The 18,434-nt window shown below is 48.2% G+C and overlaps 9 protein-coding genes across 9 annotated transcripts; 4 read left to right on the top strand and 5 right to left on the bottom strand.

The window, feature by feature from the left end:
* Positions 1 to 133: 133 nt before the first annotated feature.
* BKA55DRAFT_539727 (uncharacterized protein) lies at positions 134 to 774 on the top strand (the record flags this gene model as incomplete). Its single annotated transcript, XM_046190174.1, has 2 exons — positions 134 to 493; positions 706 to 774. 2 exons carry the CDS (start codon positions 134 to 136, stop codon positions 772 to 774), a joined length of 429 nt encoding a protein of 142 aa, XP_046049483.1.
* Positions 775 to 1,406: 632 nt separating this feature from the next.
* Positions 1,407 to 2,288, bottom strand: BKA55DRAFT_568944 (ankyrin repeat-containing domain protein). The gene is made up of 2 exons (XM_046192869.1): positions 2,065 to 2,288; positions 1,407 to 1,961 (listed from the first exon to the last, which is right to left on the bottom strand). Exons 1-2 carry the CDS (start codon positions 2,261 to 2,263, stop codon positions 1,597 to 1,599), a joined length of 564 nt encoding a protein of 187 aa, XP_046049482.1. The 5' UTR covers positions 2,264 to 2,288; the 3' UTR covers positions 1,407 to 1,596.
* Positions 2,289 to 2,384: 96 nt separating this feature from the next.
* BKA55DRAFT_568936 (Spo11/DNA topoisomerase VI subunit A) lies at positions 2,385 to 4,239 on the bottom strand. The gene is made up of 7 exons (XM_046192868.1): positions 3,762 to 4,239; positions 3,646 to 3,712; positions 3,485 to 3,593; positions 3,351 to 3,437; positions 3,224 to 3,304; positions 3,107 to 3,178; positions 2,385 to 3,054 (listed from the first exon to the last, which is right to left on the bottom strand). Exons 1-7 carry the CDS (start codon positions 4,069 to 4,071, stop codon positions 2,527 to 2,529), a joined length of 1,254 nt encoding a protein of 417 aa, XP_046049481.1. The 5' UTR covers positions 4,072 to 4,239; the 3' UTR covers positions 2,385 to 2,526.
* Positions 4,240 to 4,372: 133 nt separating this feature from the next.
* Positions 4,373 to 7,147, top strand: BKA55DRAFT_675982 (terpenoid cyclases/protein prenyltransferase alpha-alpha toroid). Its single transcript, XM_046198082.1, has 3 exons — positions 4,373 to 4,733; positions 4,786 to 6,498; positions 6,545 to 7,147. The coding sequence occupies exons 1-3, from the start codon at positions 4,476 to 4,478 to the stop codon at positions 6,962 to 6,964; spliced, it is 2,391 nt and encodes a 796-aa protein (XP_046049480.1). The 5' UTR covers positions 4,373 to 4,475; the 3' UTR covers positions 6,965 to 7,147.
* Positions 7,148 to 7,575: 428 nt separating this feature from the next.
* Positions 7,576 to 8,256, bottom strand: BKA55DRAFT_568931 (uncharacterized protein; the record flags this gene model as incomplete). The annotated part of the gene is made up of 1 exon (XM_046192867.1): positions 7,576 to 8,256. A coding segment is annotated over exon 1 (285 nt), but the record flags the coding sequence as incomplete, so codon positions are not given.
* A 1,399-nt stretch (positions 8,257 to 9,655) lies between these two features.
* BKA55DRAFT_512222 (SGS domain-containing protein) lies at positions 9,656 to 11,114 on the top strand (the record flags this gene model as incomplete). Its single annotated transcript, XM_046187788.1, has 2 exons — positions 9,656 to 10,674; positions 10,724 to 11,114. The coding sequence occupies 2 exons, from the start codon at positions 9,656 to 9,658 to the stop codon at positions 11,112 to 11,114; spliced, it is 1,410 nt and encodes a 469-aa protein (XP_046049478.1).
* Positions 11,115 to 11,295: 181 nt separating this feature from the next.
* BKA55DRAFT_594304 (uncharacterized protein) lies at positions 11,296 to 15,131 on the bottom strand (the record flags this gene model as incomplete). The annotated part of the gene is made up of 2 exons (XM_046195654.1): positions 11,296 to 12,808; positions 13,339 to 15,131. 2 exons carry the CDS (start codon positions 15,129 to 15,131, stop codon positions 11,296 to 11,298), a joined length of 3,306 nt encoding a protein of 1,101 aa, XP_046049477.1.
* Positions 15,132 to 15,976: 845 nt separating this feature from the next.
* On the bottom strand, positions 15,977 to 16,527 carry BKA55DRAFT_690393 (uncharacterized protein; the record flags this gene model as incomplete). The annotated part of the gene is made up of 2 exons (XM_046199492.1): positions 15,977 to 16,212; positions 16,431 to 16,527. 2 exons carry the CDS (start codon positions 16,525 to 16,527, stop codon positions 15,977 to 15,979), a joined length of 333 nt encoding a protein of 110 aa, XP_046049476.1.
* An 889-nt stretch (positions 16,528 to 17,416) lies between these two features.
* Positions 17,417 to 18,009, top strand: BKA55DRAFT_511533 (Mss4-like protein; the record flags this gene model as incomplete). The annotated part of the gene is made up of 2 exons (XM_046187719.1): positions 17,417 to 17,530; positions 17,593 to 18,009. The coding sequence occupies 2 exons, from the start codon at positions 17,417 to 17,419 to the stop codon at positions 18,007 to 18,009; spliced, it is 531 nt and encodes a 176-aa protein (XP_046049475.1).
* Positions 18,010 to 18,434: the final 425 nt, after the last annotated feature.

Below are 18,434 nucleotides of genomic sequence, written 5' to 3'. Positions count from 1 at the left end.
TTCAATATTCTTATCCCCCCATCCCCTTCTCCTCCTGCTCCACCAGTTGCAACAACAAAATCACAAAAAGAAAAAAAGAAAAAACAGGGAAAAAGGAGAGAAAAGGAAAGATCCGCTCGAATTACGTTTCAAAATGTGTCGTATTCTCAGGCTCCAATATGCTTGCTCTAGCAATGGCAAACCCCATTACATGGAGGACACCCAAGGTGCATTCTTCCCTTGCAATGATAGGCTCGGCTGTTTCATAGAAAATGTTTTAGCTATGAAGCCAGGATCAGACACGACTCCCCCAAGCTCCACTATCGAAAGGGAGTATGCTATTATGTGGATTGGAGGTGACTGCGAAAGGTGCGCCAATAAAAAGGCGAGGAAGATTGAAGAGGAGGATAAGTTCTTTGTTAAAATGGCTTCTGTAGTTGACAGAACGGAAAGGGATCTCAACGCCTTGGTCATGCGTTGTGGCGAGATTTCTGCCAGGAACAGGAGGCGCAAGGTTAGTCATGTTAGACGCGAATATCGGCCGAAAGAGACATGTTCTTCAGGGTTCTGCCAGAATCAAGTTCATGTTTCTCATGATGGCCGTAAAGGAATGTTCTGTATGAAACATACCTGCGCTGCCCAGGATGTTGATTGCCTTTTAGATGTTTCTACTACATGGAATGGCCCCCAATACTCTACATACTGCCCTTTACATACTTGCAGTAGAATTGGATGTGGGCTTCAAATCAAGGATCAAGATACAATCTTCTGCAAGAGGCATCACGATCAGATTGAGTTGGCTATTTCTGCCCTTCGTTGAAAGCTACTGGGCTGTTTGATAAGCCTATGATATCCCAGCAAGGTCAGTCTAGCCACCGCATTAAGGGGACATGTCTTTCCTATCCACATCATCGTTCGATAAACTTCAGCTCTCGGCCAGAATGAGCTCTAAATAACCCACCTAAGATTCCTTACATCATACGCCGGGTCGAAAGTATGATACGCCATCACATGTTAGCGTCGCAAATGGGGAGTGCTGTCAACAGAAAAGAATGATCATTCTATTAATAGGAGACACGTGCGGGTCGACCAAGAGCTTGGGCTAGGAATTTCATATTTATATATATACAGATCAGGAACAAAGACTGAGAGGAGGGCTGGTGTTTCTTATACTCTACATATATATTTCTTCCATGCAATAAAACCCTTTCGTTTATCGACACACTTATATTAATTTCCCTAGTATATATTTACAAGTAACTTAATAATCTTCTCGTCTTACTCGTTTAGTTGTTACAGAGCACTTATAGATGGATACCTAATACCTAATAGACATAATGAAGTTTATAGTAGTCACCTACAAAAGCTTTCAAGCACATATATCATCCCAGATGATCTGTCTCAGATTATTGAGGCGACTCCTTACTGTCACATTCTTTAAAGTCGTGAGTCCAACTTGGACCAAATCTACTACGTATTCCACCTGTTGTTTGAAAAGTATCTTCGTTATTCTCATATAGTCCTAAACTCCCTATCCTTTTCCGAAGCTCTAAGCCTCACGAGGTCCCTCTATCTTATCCATTCCTTCCAATCCGTTTTCCAACCCTATCCCGCCCTCTATGAAGTCTCTTTCTTCTCCTCGGCCTTATCATCTTCCTCCTCGATCTCAACTGATCCAACAGCAGCGCTCAAACCACCCTCTTCTTGGTTCTTTTCCTCAAGCTTCTTAGCAGTTGACAAGAAGTACTCAGCAACATCGTTCTTGTGGTTGAAGTAAGCCAGATCGAGGGGAACGTAGTTCTGCTCGTTTGCTAGCGCGGGAGAAGCGCCTTGCTCGAGGAGCAACTTGATGACATCGAGGTGACCGCCTAGTGCTGCCCAGTGAAGACCTGTGTTTCCAGCTTCGTTTGCCTCGTCTAAGAAGGCTTGCTTCTGCTCCTTTGGTTGGGTATCGAAGTATTGGATGAGTTGTCTAACGATTTCTACAAGATGTCAGTCTGATATTGTTTAACGTTCAGATGAATATTTGGAAGTCTCAGTTCTCAAGCCTCACAAATCTTCATCTTTTCATGGCATGTCGCATACCTAGGTGACCATTTCCTGTCGCCATGTGCAAACATGTTGACTTGTTGGAAGCATCTTGAGCAGCCGCTACAATCTCAGCAGGGCTGACATTCTCTCGCTCCGCCAAGCTCTTGATAGTCTCAGTCAGATCCTCCTGCTCTCCTGCTCGTGCAAAGTAAATGAGATCATCGATCTCTTCTTCTGTGAGTTTGGGTGCCATGATGATGCGATTGGTGATGTTTTCATGTCAAGAATATAAAATTTTATGAAGATGAGGGGACTGTGTGGTTAGATACCCCGCTATTTTCGCACAGTGTGGGGTACAGCTCGCTGCAGGGTAGTCAAGTTCGATTTTCATTTTCGATTTTAAACGATGAGGAAAGCTACCGGCTACATGCTATGATAGGTAGGTCATTTCCCTCTTTTTTTCTTGAACATTGACTCCTTCATTAGAGATCATAGCAGATGTTCCTCTCAAATTGTTCATGCAAGCCAGACTCTCTCGCTAATGAGTGCTTCTCCGATTTCACCATCAAGCCAGGAACACAAGTTTCCAGATTCATCGAGCCACTCAATCTCTGCTTTGACACCAAGCATTATCATCAACTGCAACTCGCGTCGCAGTTCCGAGGCTTCTAGCTCATTTGAAGAGTGCTGGCTGATCTTCTTGAGGATTGAGATAGCTGTAGCCCGCTCTCTGCCATTTAGATAGGTGACAGGATCACGGCACTGGATTGATGTGATAGACACTTGGCTTCGTGGCCCGTAGTTGCCGAGTGAGGTGCCAGCGTGACCTCGGGAAAGATGCGCTGATGTGATACCGAGCCACCGCAATGCTTGTATACTGAGATCAGCTTCATGGCTCAGTCTTTCGGATCCGTATCGGTAGCATCGCAAGATCTTAACGCCATCGGGATCGTAGTCAAACAGTCCAAGAAGTGGCAGTTGAGGATACTGTGTATGAACAAAGTTCAGGAAAGAGCGCGTGGTTAAGTCAGGATATCCTTTGGCCTGTTTAAGTCAGCTCATGCTTCACGAATCACGGAGTTCACGCAACCCATACTGTAACAAGCACTCCAGGACCGAATATGCAGGTTCTCCAAAATTGGGACGAACAAAGCGATCGAAAAACAGCCTACAAGAGTCAGCTTTTCTGCGACGAAGAGTTTGTGAGGCTTACATCTTTCTCTACAACCAGAATCCATTTGACGTTCTGACCGTCGACGCTTGAGATTGACTGGATAGTCGGGATAGCAACTCCCTATACCGTTCAGAATCACACAGAGCATCGCATCTAAAGAGCTTACTAAATCTCCCGAGCAAGCGTTCAGCATACTCCCATCGTGGAGGCGTATTATTAACGGTCCAGCCAGGACACCCTTTGATGCTGCAACCTGTTCCAGTTAGTTGAAGTACCGTGGACTCTTGTGACAACGCGCACAATGTTCAAGTCCCCACGACTGATACCAAGAGTGAAAGCAATGTCGTCAACAAGGTCATCCACTTGGCCTTGCTTCTCAAAAAGATCTTGGTGTTGGTAGAATATGTGGCTGCATATGAGCCCATTAGTACATCTCTTGCATCTGAGGCCAATGCACTAACCGCTTGGTCAGGACGGTGCCAGATACAAGAGCATCATGTGACAATTGAAGAATGAGAAGTATGCGTGCTGCGATCTGTTAGTCAAACGAACAGAAACAAGTCTGCCGATATCTGACCAAACTTGACTGCTTCCTGCTGGTTACGACCAGGAAAATGAACCTGCTCTGGCTGTACATTCGCGGCACGACGCGTTGACCTTCGTGCAGAAAAGGGAATTGATAGCTCTTGACCCGCAGCTAAAGCGTTGATGATTTGCGCAAGAATGCCTTCAATGCGAGTGACAACCGTCCCAGCATTGGGGTTACTGATTATCGTATTCGTATCAGTATTCTCGTTCACTGGCACTGATGATGGGTGATTAGCTTGGGGGCCCCGAGTTAGTTCTGGTATAGCAATTGATGGAGCAATTTCTGCCTCTTCGTCCATGTTTTCTTGGCATTTGTTAAAACAAGCTTAGAACTTTGAGAATTTTCGTAAGTAAAGTTCAAGATTTTGTCCGAATACGCAGTAGAGTCGCAATGCGAGATGTTGTTCTGTTGAGGTTTCACAGATTGTCCAATCCCAGGCGTCAATTGATTTTCAGGGGCTTGACCGCTAAACATGGGGAGACATGGCATGCGCTGCAGGTGCCACCAAGAGCCTGCGGGCCCTCCCGTAGGTCGGGGCGTTTGGCGGGCTGGTTATTCAATCCGGCCCCGTGTTATAGTTTAGTTTTAAAGCATGTGCTGCTCATCAACTTTTGACTGGGATTCTATTCAAGATCACTCCACTGCTATTCTGTCAATTGACCCCTCGAAAGTTGCCATTGAGACCATCAAACTCCCCCAAACATGGTCGCAAATTCTAGTGGACGTGACGGTAGCGCGTTAAAGTCGCGTAAGCGCGCTGCTGACTCCGAGTTGGAACCGCTGTTGAAACAGGGTCAGCCGTTCCCTAAGCAGCCTCGCATCGGTTCACAGTTGGACAAGACAAAATGGAGGCTCAAGGACGACGACAGCCGCCACACGTGGCACTACCTTGAGGATGCCGATGATGCGAAGGAGTGGCCACAGAGTTATGCTGAGAAATGGTACCTGAATTTGCCTCTGGTATGCTCTTTGTCTGTGTCCCTATCAATCGCAACTAACATGCTGGATACAGGACCTCCCTGATCTTCCTACCCCCGATAACCCATTGGCAGCCGCCGAGAACGGTCTCGACTTTTTCGAAAAGCTGCAACTTCCCAGCGGTCATTGGGGTTGCGAATATGGCGGTCCCATGTTCCTCCTCCCTGGTATCGTCTTTACGTGGTATGTCACCAGGACGCCAATATCCTCTGCGAAAGCGACCGCGATCTATAACTACCTCTCCGCACGAGCGCATCCAGAGGATGGTGGCTGGGGGCTACATATCGAAGGCGAGAGCAGCGTCTTCGGAACACTGCTGAATTATGTGGCCCTTCGGCTTGTCGGTGTCGACCCCGATGATCCAATCCTGGTCAGGGCTAGAGGAACTCTACACAAGATGGGAGGAGCATTGTATGCACCTCACTGGGCCAAGTTCTGGATGGCTATTTTGGGAGTCATGAACTGGGATATCGTCAATCCTGTGCCACCAGAGTTCTGGCTGCTCCCTGACTGGGTCCCATTTGCACCATGGAGATGGTGGATTCACATTCGAATGGTGTTCCTGCCAATGGGCTGGCTGTACTCGAAACGATGGAGCTGCGAAGAGACCGATGTCATTCGATCACTGAAGAAAGAAGTATTCCTGGAGGATCACGCCAAGATCAACTGGTCAAGCCATCGCAACAGCATTGGTGCAATAGACAATTATCATCCCAAATCATGGTTGCTCAACACAGCCAATTGGGTGCTTGCCAATATCTGGATGCCCTATCTGCGACCCAATTTTCTCAAAGAGAAAGCTGAAGCATGGGCTAGCAAGCAAGTCGATATGGAGGATGCCAACACAGGCTATGCCTGCTTAGCACCGGTCAACGCTGCCATGAACACCGTTATGTGCTATGCTCGCGACGGTCCAGACAATTATGGTGTCAAAAAGCACATTGAGCGCCTTGAAGAGTATCTATGGGTCAAGGACGAGGGCATGCTGGTCAACGGCACTAATGGCGTACAATGCTGGGACACGGCATTCTTGATTCAGGCAGTTTTTGAGGCTGGCCTTCACAAGAACGAAAAGTACCGCCCGATGCTCATGAAGTCGCTGCACTATTTAGAACGTCAGCAGATTCGAGAGGACTGTGTCGATCAGGAAGTATGCTATCGTCAACCCCGAAAGGGTGGCTGGCCTTTTAGCAACAAGGATCAGGGCTACGGTGTCAGTGATTGCATTTCGGAAGCACTCAAGGCTATTATCCTTCTACAGAAAGTGGGTGGCCTTCCTGAGGTTCTCGAAGACCGACGACTTTTCGACGCTGTTGATACTCTGCTTCTGTACCAGAACGACAGTGGCGGCATGTCATCATACGAGCAGCGACGAGGAGGCGAGTGGTTGGAGATGCTCAATGCCGCTGAGGTCTTTGGCCGTATCATGATCGAATACGATTACCCTGAATGCACAACAGCTTGCGTGACAGCTCTATCCATGTTCAACAAGCACTGGCCAGACTACCGAACAGACGAGGTCAGGACACTCATCCGAACCGCCGCCGAATGGATCAAGTCCAACCAACGACCTGATGGTGGCTGGTACGGAAGTTGGGGTATCTGCTTTACGTACGCTGGTATGTTTGCGCTCGAAAGCATGAAGCACATCGGCCAGACATACGCAACAGGCGAAAACTCTAGACGTGGTTGCGATTTCTTCATCTCCAAGCAGAGAGCTGATGGTGGATGGTCAGAAAGCTACAAGGTACGTTACACAGACTTTACTTACAGATCCTTACTAACAAGCACAGGCCTGCGAAACGATGGAATACGTCGAACACCCTTCAGGCTCCCTTGTTGTCCAAACAGCCTGGGCTCTCATCGGACTGATGGAAGCTGAGTATCCTCACGTGGAACCTCTGAGAAGAGGCATCCAGTTCATCATGGACCGCCAGAAGCCCAACGGAGAGTGGTTGCAGGAGGCCATCGAGGGTGTCTTCAATAAGTCATGCATGATCTCGTACCCTAACTACAAGTTCACCTTTACCATCAAGGCCCTGGGCATGTTTGCGAAAAGGTTTCCTGAGGAAAAGCTGGTACCAAGCTGGGCTGTGGCGCAGAATGGATCGACTGGAGTGAAGACAAATGGTGTCAAGGCAGTAGAGGTAAAGGTGAATGGCGCAAAGCCAAATGGAGTGAAGATCAATGGAGTCAAGGGCAAGGGTATCTAAAAACTAGAGGGTTGGACACATATGATGCATGAATAATAAGGAAGGATACAATGAGAAGGCGACTGTAAGTTAAGCCATCGCAAGTAATTTTAATCACGAATATCTTAAGTATATGCAAGTATCAGGCTGCCTACTGTCTGGCCTTCCTTTTGACTTGTAGATAAGTTCAAGTCCAACTTTTATAGACCGTCCCTCTGCCCTCAAACTTCATCGTCATTCTCATAGGTTCTCACCCCCCCCCATTCTCGGTCTCATACCAAGTGCATTCATGACAATTTCCCGTCTCGCCTATCTCCATTCATTATTGTCTTTCCACACTCGTCATTCCACCAGCCTCCATCCAGTGCGTATCGAATCCACCCTTGTATCCAACATACACCCCTAAACGTCTAGCTTCCCACAAACTTGTATCCCTCACCTGCACTGCCAAATTTTTTCCGTTATCTGTCACCATACTCGAAGGAAACATGTACAGAAAACCGAAGCCCGGGATTAAGGATTGAAGGTATAGCAAACATGTCTGAACCCCTGACCATCAGACTTTGTGGCGTAACAACCAACACACGGCACACCGCCTGAGCACATCAAGGATGCCACAAGCATGAGATTTGGCCGCACTCTCCATCGCTTCGTCTTTGGAGTATGGGAGCATTCCCACGCCGAATGACAAGACTTCCCCCAATGAATCTACACAGATATTGACAGCTTCTTCTTCACACCACCGGGCCAGCCGATGAATGCAACGAAAGAGTTTGCACGCCAGAGGCATACTGAGATTCCAAAATTTGTGCCCTTCCACTCCGATACCTTGAACATCAGTACGGGTAATTGACTGTTGGTCGCCAGGGTCACGAGCAACACACAGGATAGCCAATATCCAGCTGCGGGCGAGAAACGCAGCAGCATGAAGAAGAAAAGAAGAGAACATACAGTCCTGGATGAGATGGCATATTTTTGTACCTTGGCACTATACAGCAACTCCTTCCCCAGAAACGAATGAATGGCTATTCACTCCGACGGCATGAGCGCAACGAGGCAAGAATGGCCATCTAAAAACTCTTGGGAAGATTGGCTGATGCTGAGAGGGGTTGCATGGTAGTATGGCAGGAACACTGATTGCTGAAATCTCATCATGACAAGGCACCTCTGGCCTTCCAGTTGTCAAGGCTCAAGTGAGGCTTGACAGCAATACCAGATCTCAAATGAGGCAAGCAGTGGGTAACGGACAGCGATCGAGTCTTCTCAAATTATTGCCTCTTGTTATTCGAGACGGGATGCCACCTCCAGGGGCTTCTGTTGCATTGTATCCAATACAGAAGATTAAGAAATAGCTTGAGGTGGATATCGATTTTCTGGATGTTTCAACAAGGCTGATTCTGCTAGTCCAGATGCCCTGATAATTCCTGAATAGTGTTGGCTGGTCTTTGGAAAACTTCCTTCCATCTAGAATCTACGGTTCTGTCATACTTTCCCGCCTAACTGGAAGAAAAGAATGTAACTGCCCACAAATTTGCAACTCTGGCGTAGCGTTGAAAAAGATTGGGAAATGGCAAACCCAAACTCACGCAGCATATTGGCAACAAAGAAACACCACATACCGTATGCATTGTACCATTTCCCCACAAGCCAGGAGAAACGAAGAGTTGATAGAGAAACCCGAAGGTAACTCGTCCCATACGCAGCAGGAGATCTGTTCACTCGCAACTGCAGGACAACAGGAATGATACAGAGTGGGCCGTTGTCATTGAAGCCGAACATGAGGCCATTGAAGAAAAGTTGGCTGGAGTATGGCGAGCATCAAAACACACACAGAATGTCTGGCTTATTGGTGAATTAGGCATAGCCCCAAGACGGCAATCCTAGGTCTCATCTCAAACAAAATAGAAGAGAAACCTCAATACCAAGCTACATGATACTTAAGTGACTTATGCTCAATTTAGTACCTAGTACTCAAGTTGATGAAAGTTGCGGTAGGCTTGGGTTTGATCACCAAAAACAAAACAACGAGAAATCTTAACCAAGCTTAACACTAAGTGACTCACTAGGGGCGTTTCCTATAGGCAACGAAACAGGATGTTCGGGGGTTTTGTATTCAAATTACGGGAAATACGTGTATAGCTTCTCGGCCATATCAACTGGGCAGAGCTTAAACTCTACAGTAACTTACAGTTCATTGTTAGACTGTGACGCCCACTGAAATGATTCGCTCCAAGGACCACAAGAGGACTGTCTTTAAAGGTAAATATTAATCAACATATTCTGAGGTTTATATTACCCTCAGGGGGCAAGACAGCTTCTGACTTAGAGGCAAGGGGCAAAAGATAACTACCAGTCTAAAGTCCACTAAACCTACACTAAACTTACCCTATTTTTGTCATTTACAATAGACGTCTTAAGTTTTCTTGCCTTCCCTAGACTACTCATTTTGCACCAGAGGCCTCAGGGTAGGTAACGTTAACTTACGCACCAAAGCTTCCACTTACACAGCGCGGGGGCTAACATGAGCTGCCTGCATCATGCCCCACCAAAGCTTCCAGAACCAACCATTCCTCGCACCCAACTTCAACAAACTTTCCACTGCCACCTTCAAACCAACTCTTGTCAATATAAATATATCACCTCATCGTCACGCTGCATTTTGCTATTTACTTACATATTTTTCTTTCTTCAACCCATACATAGCAGCCCACCATGTCGCACATCACGCTGGCCCAACAAGGCCTCGCCGCCGCCGAAGCGCGCAACTGGGATGAAGCTATCGAGAAGCTGTCAACCGCTTTGAAGACCTCTCAGAACCCTGCATGGCTCGTCGCCCGATCGAAAGCTCTTATCAACAAGAAGCGCTTCCAAGAGGCCCTCGACGACGCCAACCTCGCTTGGCATACCGCATACCAACGAAACAAACGACCCCTCCTCATCGATGCCCACTACCGTCGTGCTGTCGCCTACTTCCGACTTGGACAATATGCCAACGCCGATGCATGCTGTGTTTATGCTATGCGCCTAGTTAAAGGCTTCCCGGCTGTGGAAAAAGAAGATCCCGCGAAGAAGAACACGGACGAGAAGGGATTCTATAAAATGACCTTGAAGGATGCACAGGAAGAGTCAAAAACCGATGATATCAACAAGTCACAGGGAGGGGCTCAAGGTGCACTGGGGGCCCAAAGTAACGATGTCGCTAATGCTAAGGAGTGGCGCATTGCGAGCACTTTGCGTATGCAGATCTTGTTCGCTATGGATAAGCTTCCAGAGGATGACCCTGCACGCAAGCTCACCACGGCCAACAAGCCCGAGTTGAAGGAGCTGTCGGATGTGGGAAGCAAGAAGGTTGAGACTAAGGAACCAGCTGCTGCCACACAAACTGCCCCCAAGCCTGTTGTGCCCGCCGATACCCCACTGCGACTGCAGGAATTCCAGAACGACACCACTATGACAGTGTCCATCTTCTCCAAGGGCGTCAACAAGGAAAAGCTCCAGGTTCAGTTCAGTCCCAAATCAGCTCACCTTGACTCAGTCATTTGGCCCAGCGGCGATGAGAAGCCGTTCACACTTGATCTGTGGGGTGAGATTGACACAGAGACATCAACATACAGGGTTACACCCAACAAGGTTGAGTTGGCCCTTAAGAAGAAGACACCTGGAAAGTGGGCGCAGCTCAAGGGGGAGGCGGACGATTCTGCTCCTGATGCTGCGGCTGCTGAGGAGGCAGAGTAAGTTTCGCAAATCCCCAATCCACACATCCTACTAACTTCACTCAAGAAAGCTCAAGGTGCTCAAAGATGCCCGAAAGAAGGCCATGGACGACGCCGCGGCAGAGGCACCTTCTCAAGAGAACCCTGCAGAATCTATCAAGGCGAAAGACAAAGCCCCCGCCACGCAAGACTCTTCCAAGCCAGCTTACCCCTCATCGTCCCGTACGGGGCCCAAGAACTGGGATACCATCGGCGACGATGTTGACTCTGATGAAGAGAAAGACGTCAACGTGTTCTTCAAGAAACTCTTCAAGGGCGCCACTCCTGAGCAGCAACGAGCCATGATGAAGAGTTTCACTGAGAGCAATGGTACAAGTCTCAGCACCGATTGGGACGACGTCAAGAATAGGACTGTTGAGACAGTGCCTCCTGAGGGTGTCGAGGCTAAGAAGTGGTAAATTTAAATCGTTTAAAAGCCAGGTATGGGGATATTGAGTTATGACTACTCAGCAATGATTCATGATCAATGGTGTTTGGTGGACTATTTCGGCGTATCGGAAAGGTAATGGGAAAGCAGCTCAGTCTGGGCCATCAATTTAACCAATTCGTAATTTTCGCTATGCCGTGCATTTCCATATGCTATCCCAAGTTCAACACCTCATAATCTCTCTCTCCCAACTCGGCTGCTCCTTTTCTCTTTAATCCATCAACAACGCTCTCAACCTGTCCTCCAACCTTGTCAAACCACTTCGACGCCTTTAACTCCTCATCTTCCAGCTCACGACTCCATTCTTTACCGCCGCGGTACTCCGATGCCAGAGCTTCGGGAACATGGAGCACACGACTCACAAGATCCTCTCGTGCAATATACGCTCCCCTCAACCATCTCGATCCTCCACCAACATCAAACTGATTCCGTCCATGCATAACCCTCATGTTATCGAAAAGTACACACTCTCCGGGCTTCATCTTCATCTCGAACATAGCACCAGGATCATTGATCAATCCATCAAATAACTGCGCTGGTTCAAGCCACGCTCGTGCGTCTATAGCTGCAACCTGGAATTGGTTCTGGAACGGTGGGCTCCAGTACACAGCTGCGAGATTTCCGTCTGGTCCAACATCGAAGAGCGATCTTTGTTGACGATAGAAGTATCCGTGCTTCTCATAGTGATATGGGATCTTTACGCGGGCGAGACTTTTGACCGTCGGGGAATTTTGTAGCCAGAGGAGTTTTCCGGCGAACAAACCGTCGCTGAACAGTGACTCTCCTCCATTGCATGAGTTTTCCATGCAGTGAAGAAGTTGGATCGCCGGTGGACTCTCAAGATATAGTAAATCTTGATGAAGACCGAGATATCCGCTTGTGTACGCTACATTCTCGGCGTCTGGCTTAGCGCGAACGTCGAAAGTGCGGCCGTAGAAAGTTTCTTTAATATTTGCGATGCGTGTTGTAATATTGACGATGGAGTTCTCGTCATGCGGTACGTTCTTGAGAAAGACAAGACCGAGGTTCGATAGATCGAGAAGAGTATGCCAGAATGCATCGTCGCCCTTCATGAACTCATGATAGTCAATCTTTCGTACACGTTGCTGAATAGTCGCTTTGTCCCAGAACGTACGCCCTGTCTTGGGATACACTGCGTCTTGTCTCGGATAGGGCATTCTCTCAACTGGCGCATGGCCAAGTGCTTTGTCGACAGAACTCCAAGGAAGAATCATCTCGTGATCTTTGTACATGTCGTTTTTGAACGAGATGCCCACGCCGGTTGAAGTCGTACGGATGCTGTCAATGGCGATGTCTGACGGAATTGCTGTCGTTGCAAAGCTTTTTTGACCCGAGGCTGGATCGACGCATGTCGTGCACGTACAGCTGTCGCGAAGAATAGTGGCATCGAGACGTGTCCAGCCGCCATGCTTCTCATCTTGGATTTGGATGAAGCGGTCTCCGCTGGAGATGGTGAGGTTGCTTTCTTTGGCCGAGAGGGTTGTTGTTGGTTCAAACAGCGGTGGGATCCCAAAGTTCTTTGTTGTGAGGGTCCGTCGATGTGTAAGACATTGTGAGTTTGTTGATTTGAGGCTGATTCTTTGAGCACTTGCTCGAGTTGATGAGAGCCCACGAGGGAGGGCTCTGCAGCTGTAAGCTGTCAACCTGCGGGAGAACATGATAACGCAATGGCCTTCTATTAACACAAACAAAACGTACAATCAAGAAATGAAAGAACTCTATTTGACAAGTCAGGATTGAAGCTCAACAAGGATCTATATCTATACAACGACGGCCATCCTCGTACCTCGGCCAAAAGGGAGACATTGCTTCATGTGGGGTTTCTCGGCTCTAAACCCCGCGTTGTTTGGAGCTGGACCCAGCGATGGCTTCAGTCAGAAGCAAAAATGGCCTCATGTGGTGATGCAGTGCGACACCAACGAGGATGCCATTTTCACATATTACGCTATACGAGCAGAGAATGAAGTACTAGATATTGTCTGTTGTGAAGCCTCAAAGAGGACATGATATTGATTTGATGGCATAATACATATTGTGTACAGTAGATCGCAAACGCCTGGTAGCCTGTTCCTACGCCAAGTAGCATAAATCCACCCATATACCATTACACTTCCGTGAAATCATCAGTTCGTCGTGAAGCGTCCAACAATCATCCTCTATTGCGGTTTGCAGACCATCTCTTCACCATCACTTCTCTGACTTTGTATAGCTTCAATGCCTCAGCGACTCCCTGCTCCAAAGCTTTCTCAAATTTCGAAGGTGGTGGTACATCAACGTATACTAGAACAAGACTCTTGGTGACGTGTGACAGGACGCGCACCGTACCATGGAGCCACTGCCATGTCTTCTGAGGGTCCTGTTTTCCAGCCTCTTTCCAAAGGGCATCAGAGAATGAAGGAACAACGATCAAACCGAACTCGGCGTGGTCAAAGACTGGGCCCTTAGCATAAAGCAGCCAATCCACGCCAAACTTGATGCCTGCACGAGGCACCCAACCAAGCGATCTGAAATAATGATACACTGCATAGTGAACGAGGAAGTTGTCGTCAGGCTGAAGTGAGGCATCCGCAGGTTCAACTCGAGGTGGGAAGTACGAATGTTGTCTGAAGAGTCTCAACAGGTCCAAAGATGACAGCTGAGCACCTGAGGAAGGATCGGTGACCGTCAGAGCACCCAAACCAAAGCTCAGGAAGAAAGCCTCCTCTGGCGTCAGCTGGAGGTGTTCCATGTTCTTCAGCGCTGGCTTGCTGGCACGCTCCAAAGAGTTCTCCTCCTTGTGTCCATTCAAAGCCACGGGTGATGCAGTGCGAATATCGGCAAGCCCATTCGCCGTGCCATTCGATGTCGAACGTTTGGGGCTAGGGGGATCACCAAAGTGGAAAGTGGTTGATTCCACTGTGGGCGAGAATCGTACACTCTTACGTCGCTTCTTGGGCTTGGTGTTGTCTTCTTCATCTGACGAAGATGCAACCACGGAAGTGCCATTCGCAGCATGGTGAAGCACTCCGTTCGCAACCGGTTCCATGACATGGCCGTCAAGGAAAGTATCCACAGACAGACCCATCGCTGTTGGATGAACACCGGAGATTCCAAGGCCATCGATCTCTTCAGCTTTCTCGGTGGCAGACTCCTCGACAATTGCTGCGGCAGAGTTCGGCATCGCGAGAATTGTTGCAGGGCACACCGGCGAAACATGTGTCGGAGTGGACACAGGAAGATTGGCAGGCTTGATAGGCGTTGGCTTCACAATATCTACCAATGAATTTGGCAGAGCCAAAAGTGCAGCAGGGCTGACAGGTGACTCGTAAGTTGGAAGGGCAGCCGACAGCGAAATCGGCTTAATGGACCTGGGCGCTGCGATGTCTTTCGACTCTCTGGCGCGTAGCTCTCGTTCCTTAACTTCAAAGACTTTGGCTTCTCGTGCCTTGATCTCTCTCGCTTTGGCTTCTTCCGCTTCCTTACGGCGGGTCTCTCGGATCGCCTCTTGCTCGAGACGTGCTCGTTCCCACTTGGCACGCATGCGCTCTTCGCGTCTCTGCACAGTCATAATCTCGCTGACGTGTGCATCAGCTAGTCCTTGACGAACTTGTTCACGTTTCAACCAAGCTGGTTCACTACGACTAAGACTACCCTTTCCGTAGAAGCCTTGCTCCCACAAAGCTCGGGTAGAAACATCATCCGTGATGTGGACGGATGATGTAGCAGCAGACCATACACCATTATGCACAACCAAAGGTTCCGCTTTAGGCGGAGACCACAGTTGGCCTAACCACGCATACGCGACATGGAAGAAGGATATGGGGTTGTTCGGATAAAAGGCCGGCAAAGGGAATGTGCGGATCGGTGCCGGAAGGGCGTAGATCTGATGCAATGGAGGCCCTCGCTGCTGGGATTGCCGTTTGTCGGCGGAATCCGTGGTAGGCGGGGTACCAACGGAGACTGTGTTTGATGATTGAATCTCAGCCATTTCTCGCCGGTGTCATCTTGGTCTTGACATATGTCAGTAACAATTTCGAAAGGATAATGACGAATGAAAGAATCGAGTTATGTGTTGCTCAGATACCGTTGTAGTCTATAATATCAGAGCTTCATGGGAGACCAAATGAATGGATTCTCTAAGCATTTTGATATGGTGTCATCACCGCAACATGAAGCTCCGCTGCTCCGGGGAATTGAAGCGCACAGAAGCTGCAACGCAATTGATTCCGAAAGACGAAGCATAATGAAGGAAAAAGAAAGAAACCTACCTGTCTAGGACGTGACCCAGGCACGATGCTGGCTGGGTATTTAACCTCGTGGCCATCCACAGCAACACACTGCTCAACCTCGACGAGTTGAACAATGTCAATTGCTCAAGTGTGAAGCCCGACCGAGGTCCTTAAGCTTCCACGAGCTTTGAGAGATTTTCTTGTTGTGGTTTTTGTGAGGATGATGACGGGAAAAAGTTGACGGGGGCTGAAAAGTCGAGCTTTTTCTTGGAATTAGAGCTCCCCACTTTGATGCCTTGTGCGCAAGGCCAATTCACTCACAGGCTCCGCTCCGGAGATTTGACAAACATCTCCACTTCAATTGGATGTTGGCGTACGAGGTTTGGAAGTAAAGCACAATATGTGAGGTGACAAACTGCCGTTTTCTATTATCGCTTCCTGTGCGGCATCTCATTCTAAATGCCCAGAAACCTCTTGATGTGACTGTTCACAAATGTCACGCTTTCCTTGGGTCCAAACCCACCGCCAGCGAGATGTCTCCATACCTATCCTGGACGGCCAGTTCCCCGTTTGCTAGATACGTGACCTCCTGCTCATTATCCTCCTACGGGAAGAATACATCGGTAGCGCAGGGAGGAATCAAGCATCTCGCCTTAATTCTTCCCAATGTGTTACCTACATCTTCCTCATCTTTACGGTAGAGCACAGTAATATCACCGTGCTGCCATGTCCACAGCATGGCGAGAAGATCGTTTGCATCATGTCCAGAACGATTCCGGATATCCATCAAGCCTGGCAAATCCCGCCTGCTTCCAAGGTTCTTGACGAAACCAATCGCTGCTGAGTGCTCGGGTTAGCTGGACTCTCGTGAAAGCCTCGAAGCTGTCTTATGCCGGATCCTCATAGTGGCCATTGTGGAAATCATGTGCCATAGCAGGAGCATGCCGTGGTCCGCCAACGACACTCGGTTACTCCAGCTCATAAGCAAGCTCGTTAAGACCCCGACTATATGATCCACGAAATCAGGTACATGCTGGCCATGTAATATGTTTGTTGACCACCCATGCTGTATCCGATATACGCGAAGAGCTTGAAGAGATCTTGCTCCTCGGTCCATAGAGCATACTGAAGGTTAATGTTGTCCCCATAACTCATCTTGGGGAATCTAGGGCCATCGAAGCGAGCCGGCTAATTGGACGGTGATGAAGACTCTCCGCTGCAAAAGAGTCTTGCAAATATTATAAAGTCTCAGCTGGTAAGACTGCAGCCCTCGCCAGAAGGGATGGGCTGGTGGTTTCAAGAGAACCCAGGAAGGCTGAAGGAAGTAGGACAGCAAGTTAGATGGTGGGTGAACCGAAGGTCCTATACGCCAGTATGGCTGGGAACACGACTCCGGATGGTTTGGAGTTAGAGGAGAGATGGATCTTTCTTTGGAAGTACTCGGTCTCAGTCATATTCGGATTAGTACTGGGGACGTAAGTTGATTGCCTGTGAAGAAGCCTTGGGGACACATCTTTTCACCACGCAAACCTTCCAAAGTCTTCGACTGCCTATTATAAATGCTTTGCTGAGAAAGCATAACATGAATCAGCTATTAGATTAAGATTTGGAATGCTTATTATTCGGAACACAGCGTAAATAAACTGGTGACGATGACATAACGCGACCTAACAGCTATTCCGTTTTATCGTTCATCAGCTTTGATTGGGTTGTCAGCATCCCCCAATGCCGAACAAATAGGGTTATAGAGCTAAGACAATAGTAATCATCTAACGTTACCTCCATAATCTTACACATGGTGAAATGCATCACTTTTGTAATACAATGCAACTGCGCCAGGATAGCTCAGCGAGAGGATAAAGGATGTTGGGGTTTCTATAACATATAAGAACAAGCTTCGAGATCTAAACGACTTTGATCTAGGCCAGTAAACACCGCTCACGATATCACAGCACATCGGCTTCTATATATAAGCCCCAATCTCCCATTTATCCAAGAGGAATCTCAGCGAATTCAAGTTCATTTACATCGCTCTATCTCAAAGATGACTTCTTTCGATGATCACGGCTTCCCTGTAGTTCACCTTTCGAGCGATGGCTGGTCAACTGAGGACGAAGCAACTGCCACCTGCTTCTGCGGAGCTGTGCAGCTAGTACTTGTAAGTGTCCCTGATCTCGAAACGAAACAGAAACTTTCAGGTCCTAACACGATACTTAATAGCCACTGAAAAAGCCCGGTTTGCTCAACCGCCATGTCTGCCATTGCATCGACTGTCGCAAAATCGGCTCAGCCTTCTACCAATCCAACATCACAGTAGACGACACATACCTCAAGCACATCCGTGGCGAGGACAATCTATCAACCTTCAGTGAGGAAAAGACCATTCGCGCCAACGCGACCATGACCAATTACTTCTGCAAGACATGCGGTACTCTCATGTATCGCCGTGGTGCTCGCTTTCCAGGCTTGACGATTCTGAGGACCGGCACTGTTGATGATCTTGCTCTTGCAGATACGAAATTGAAACCGCAGGTTGAACAGTTTATTGAGAGACGAGCTGCTTGGTCTAAGCCCATAGATGGTGCGGCGCAGGTTATTGGGATGCACCAGCCTTCGGATATTGAGGGTATCCCTTAGCTTACTCACCAGAATTGAATGATTTTGAGATATGGCTGACTGCAATGTCATTTCCGTTTCTCCTGGTTACAACTTTTGTGTCCTACTGCTATATATTTGTTGAACCCGTCAACATGATGCCGAAGTACTGTTTCACGCCTTATTCACTTGCCTATCAAAGCTTGATTCACTGCGCTGCCGGTTCTGAACTCCCATAGTTCAGGTGTGACTTAATCGTATCTAAAAATAGGTCTGTTTATCGTTCATAGATCGTCTTGTAGCTCTATAAGCATGGCATGGGCTTCGGGGATGTCATTACACACAGTTTTGGATAGCTCTACGGGCCATGAACGTTCGTAGGAGACCCCCGGTTTAACATGGATGTTTGTGTGCTGCTCCCACACTACAAATCTTGGGACTACCGTGAATTGATGCTCGCGGACTTA

The sequence above is a fragment of the Fusarium redolens genome (assembly GCF_020744475.1).
Source record: "Fusarium redolens strain MPI-CAGE-AT-0023 chromosome Unknown BKA55scaffold_8, whole genome shotgun sequence".
Taxonomy (NCBI): domain Eukaryota; kingdom Fungi; phylum Ascomycota; class Sordariomycetes; order Hypocreales; family Nectriaceae; genus Fusarium; species Fusarium redolens.
This window is presented reverse-complemented; position numbering and strand designations above follow the sequence as displayed.

Coding starts and splice junctions, on each gene's coding strand:
- BKA55DRAFT_568944 (XM_046192869.1), bottom strand. CDS start 2,263: ATGGCACCCAAACTCACAGAAGAAGAGATCGATGATCTCATTTACTTT. Junction 1,962..2,064: donor GACAGGAAATGGTCACCTAG/GTATGCGACATG, acceptor GACATCTTGTAG/AAATCGTTAGACAACTCATC.
- BKA55DRAFT_675982 (XM_046198082.1), top strand. CDS start 4,476: ATGGTCGCAAATTCTAGTGGACGTGACGGTAGCGCGTTAAAGTCGCGT. Junction 4,734..4,785: donor GGTACCTGAATTTGCCTCTG/GTATGCTCTTTG, acceptor TGCTGGATACAG/GACCTCCCTGATCTTCCTAC. Junction 6,499..6,544: donor GATGGTCAGAAAGCTACAAG/GTACGTTACACA, acceptor TAACAAGCACAG/GCCTGCGAAACGATGGAATA.
- BKA55DRAFT_568936 (XM_046192868.1), bottom strand. CDS start 4,071: ATGGACGAAGAGGCAGAAATTGCTCCATCAATTGCTATACCAGAACTA. Junction 3,594..3,645: donor GGCACCGTCCTGACCAAGCG/GTTAGTGCATTG, acceptor GCTCATATGCAG/CCACATATTCTACCAACACC. Junction 3,179..3,223: donor TTCTGGTTGTAGAGAAAGAT/GTAAGCCTCACA, acceptor TGACTCTTGTAG/GCTGTTTTTCGATCGCTTTG.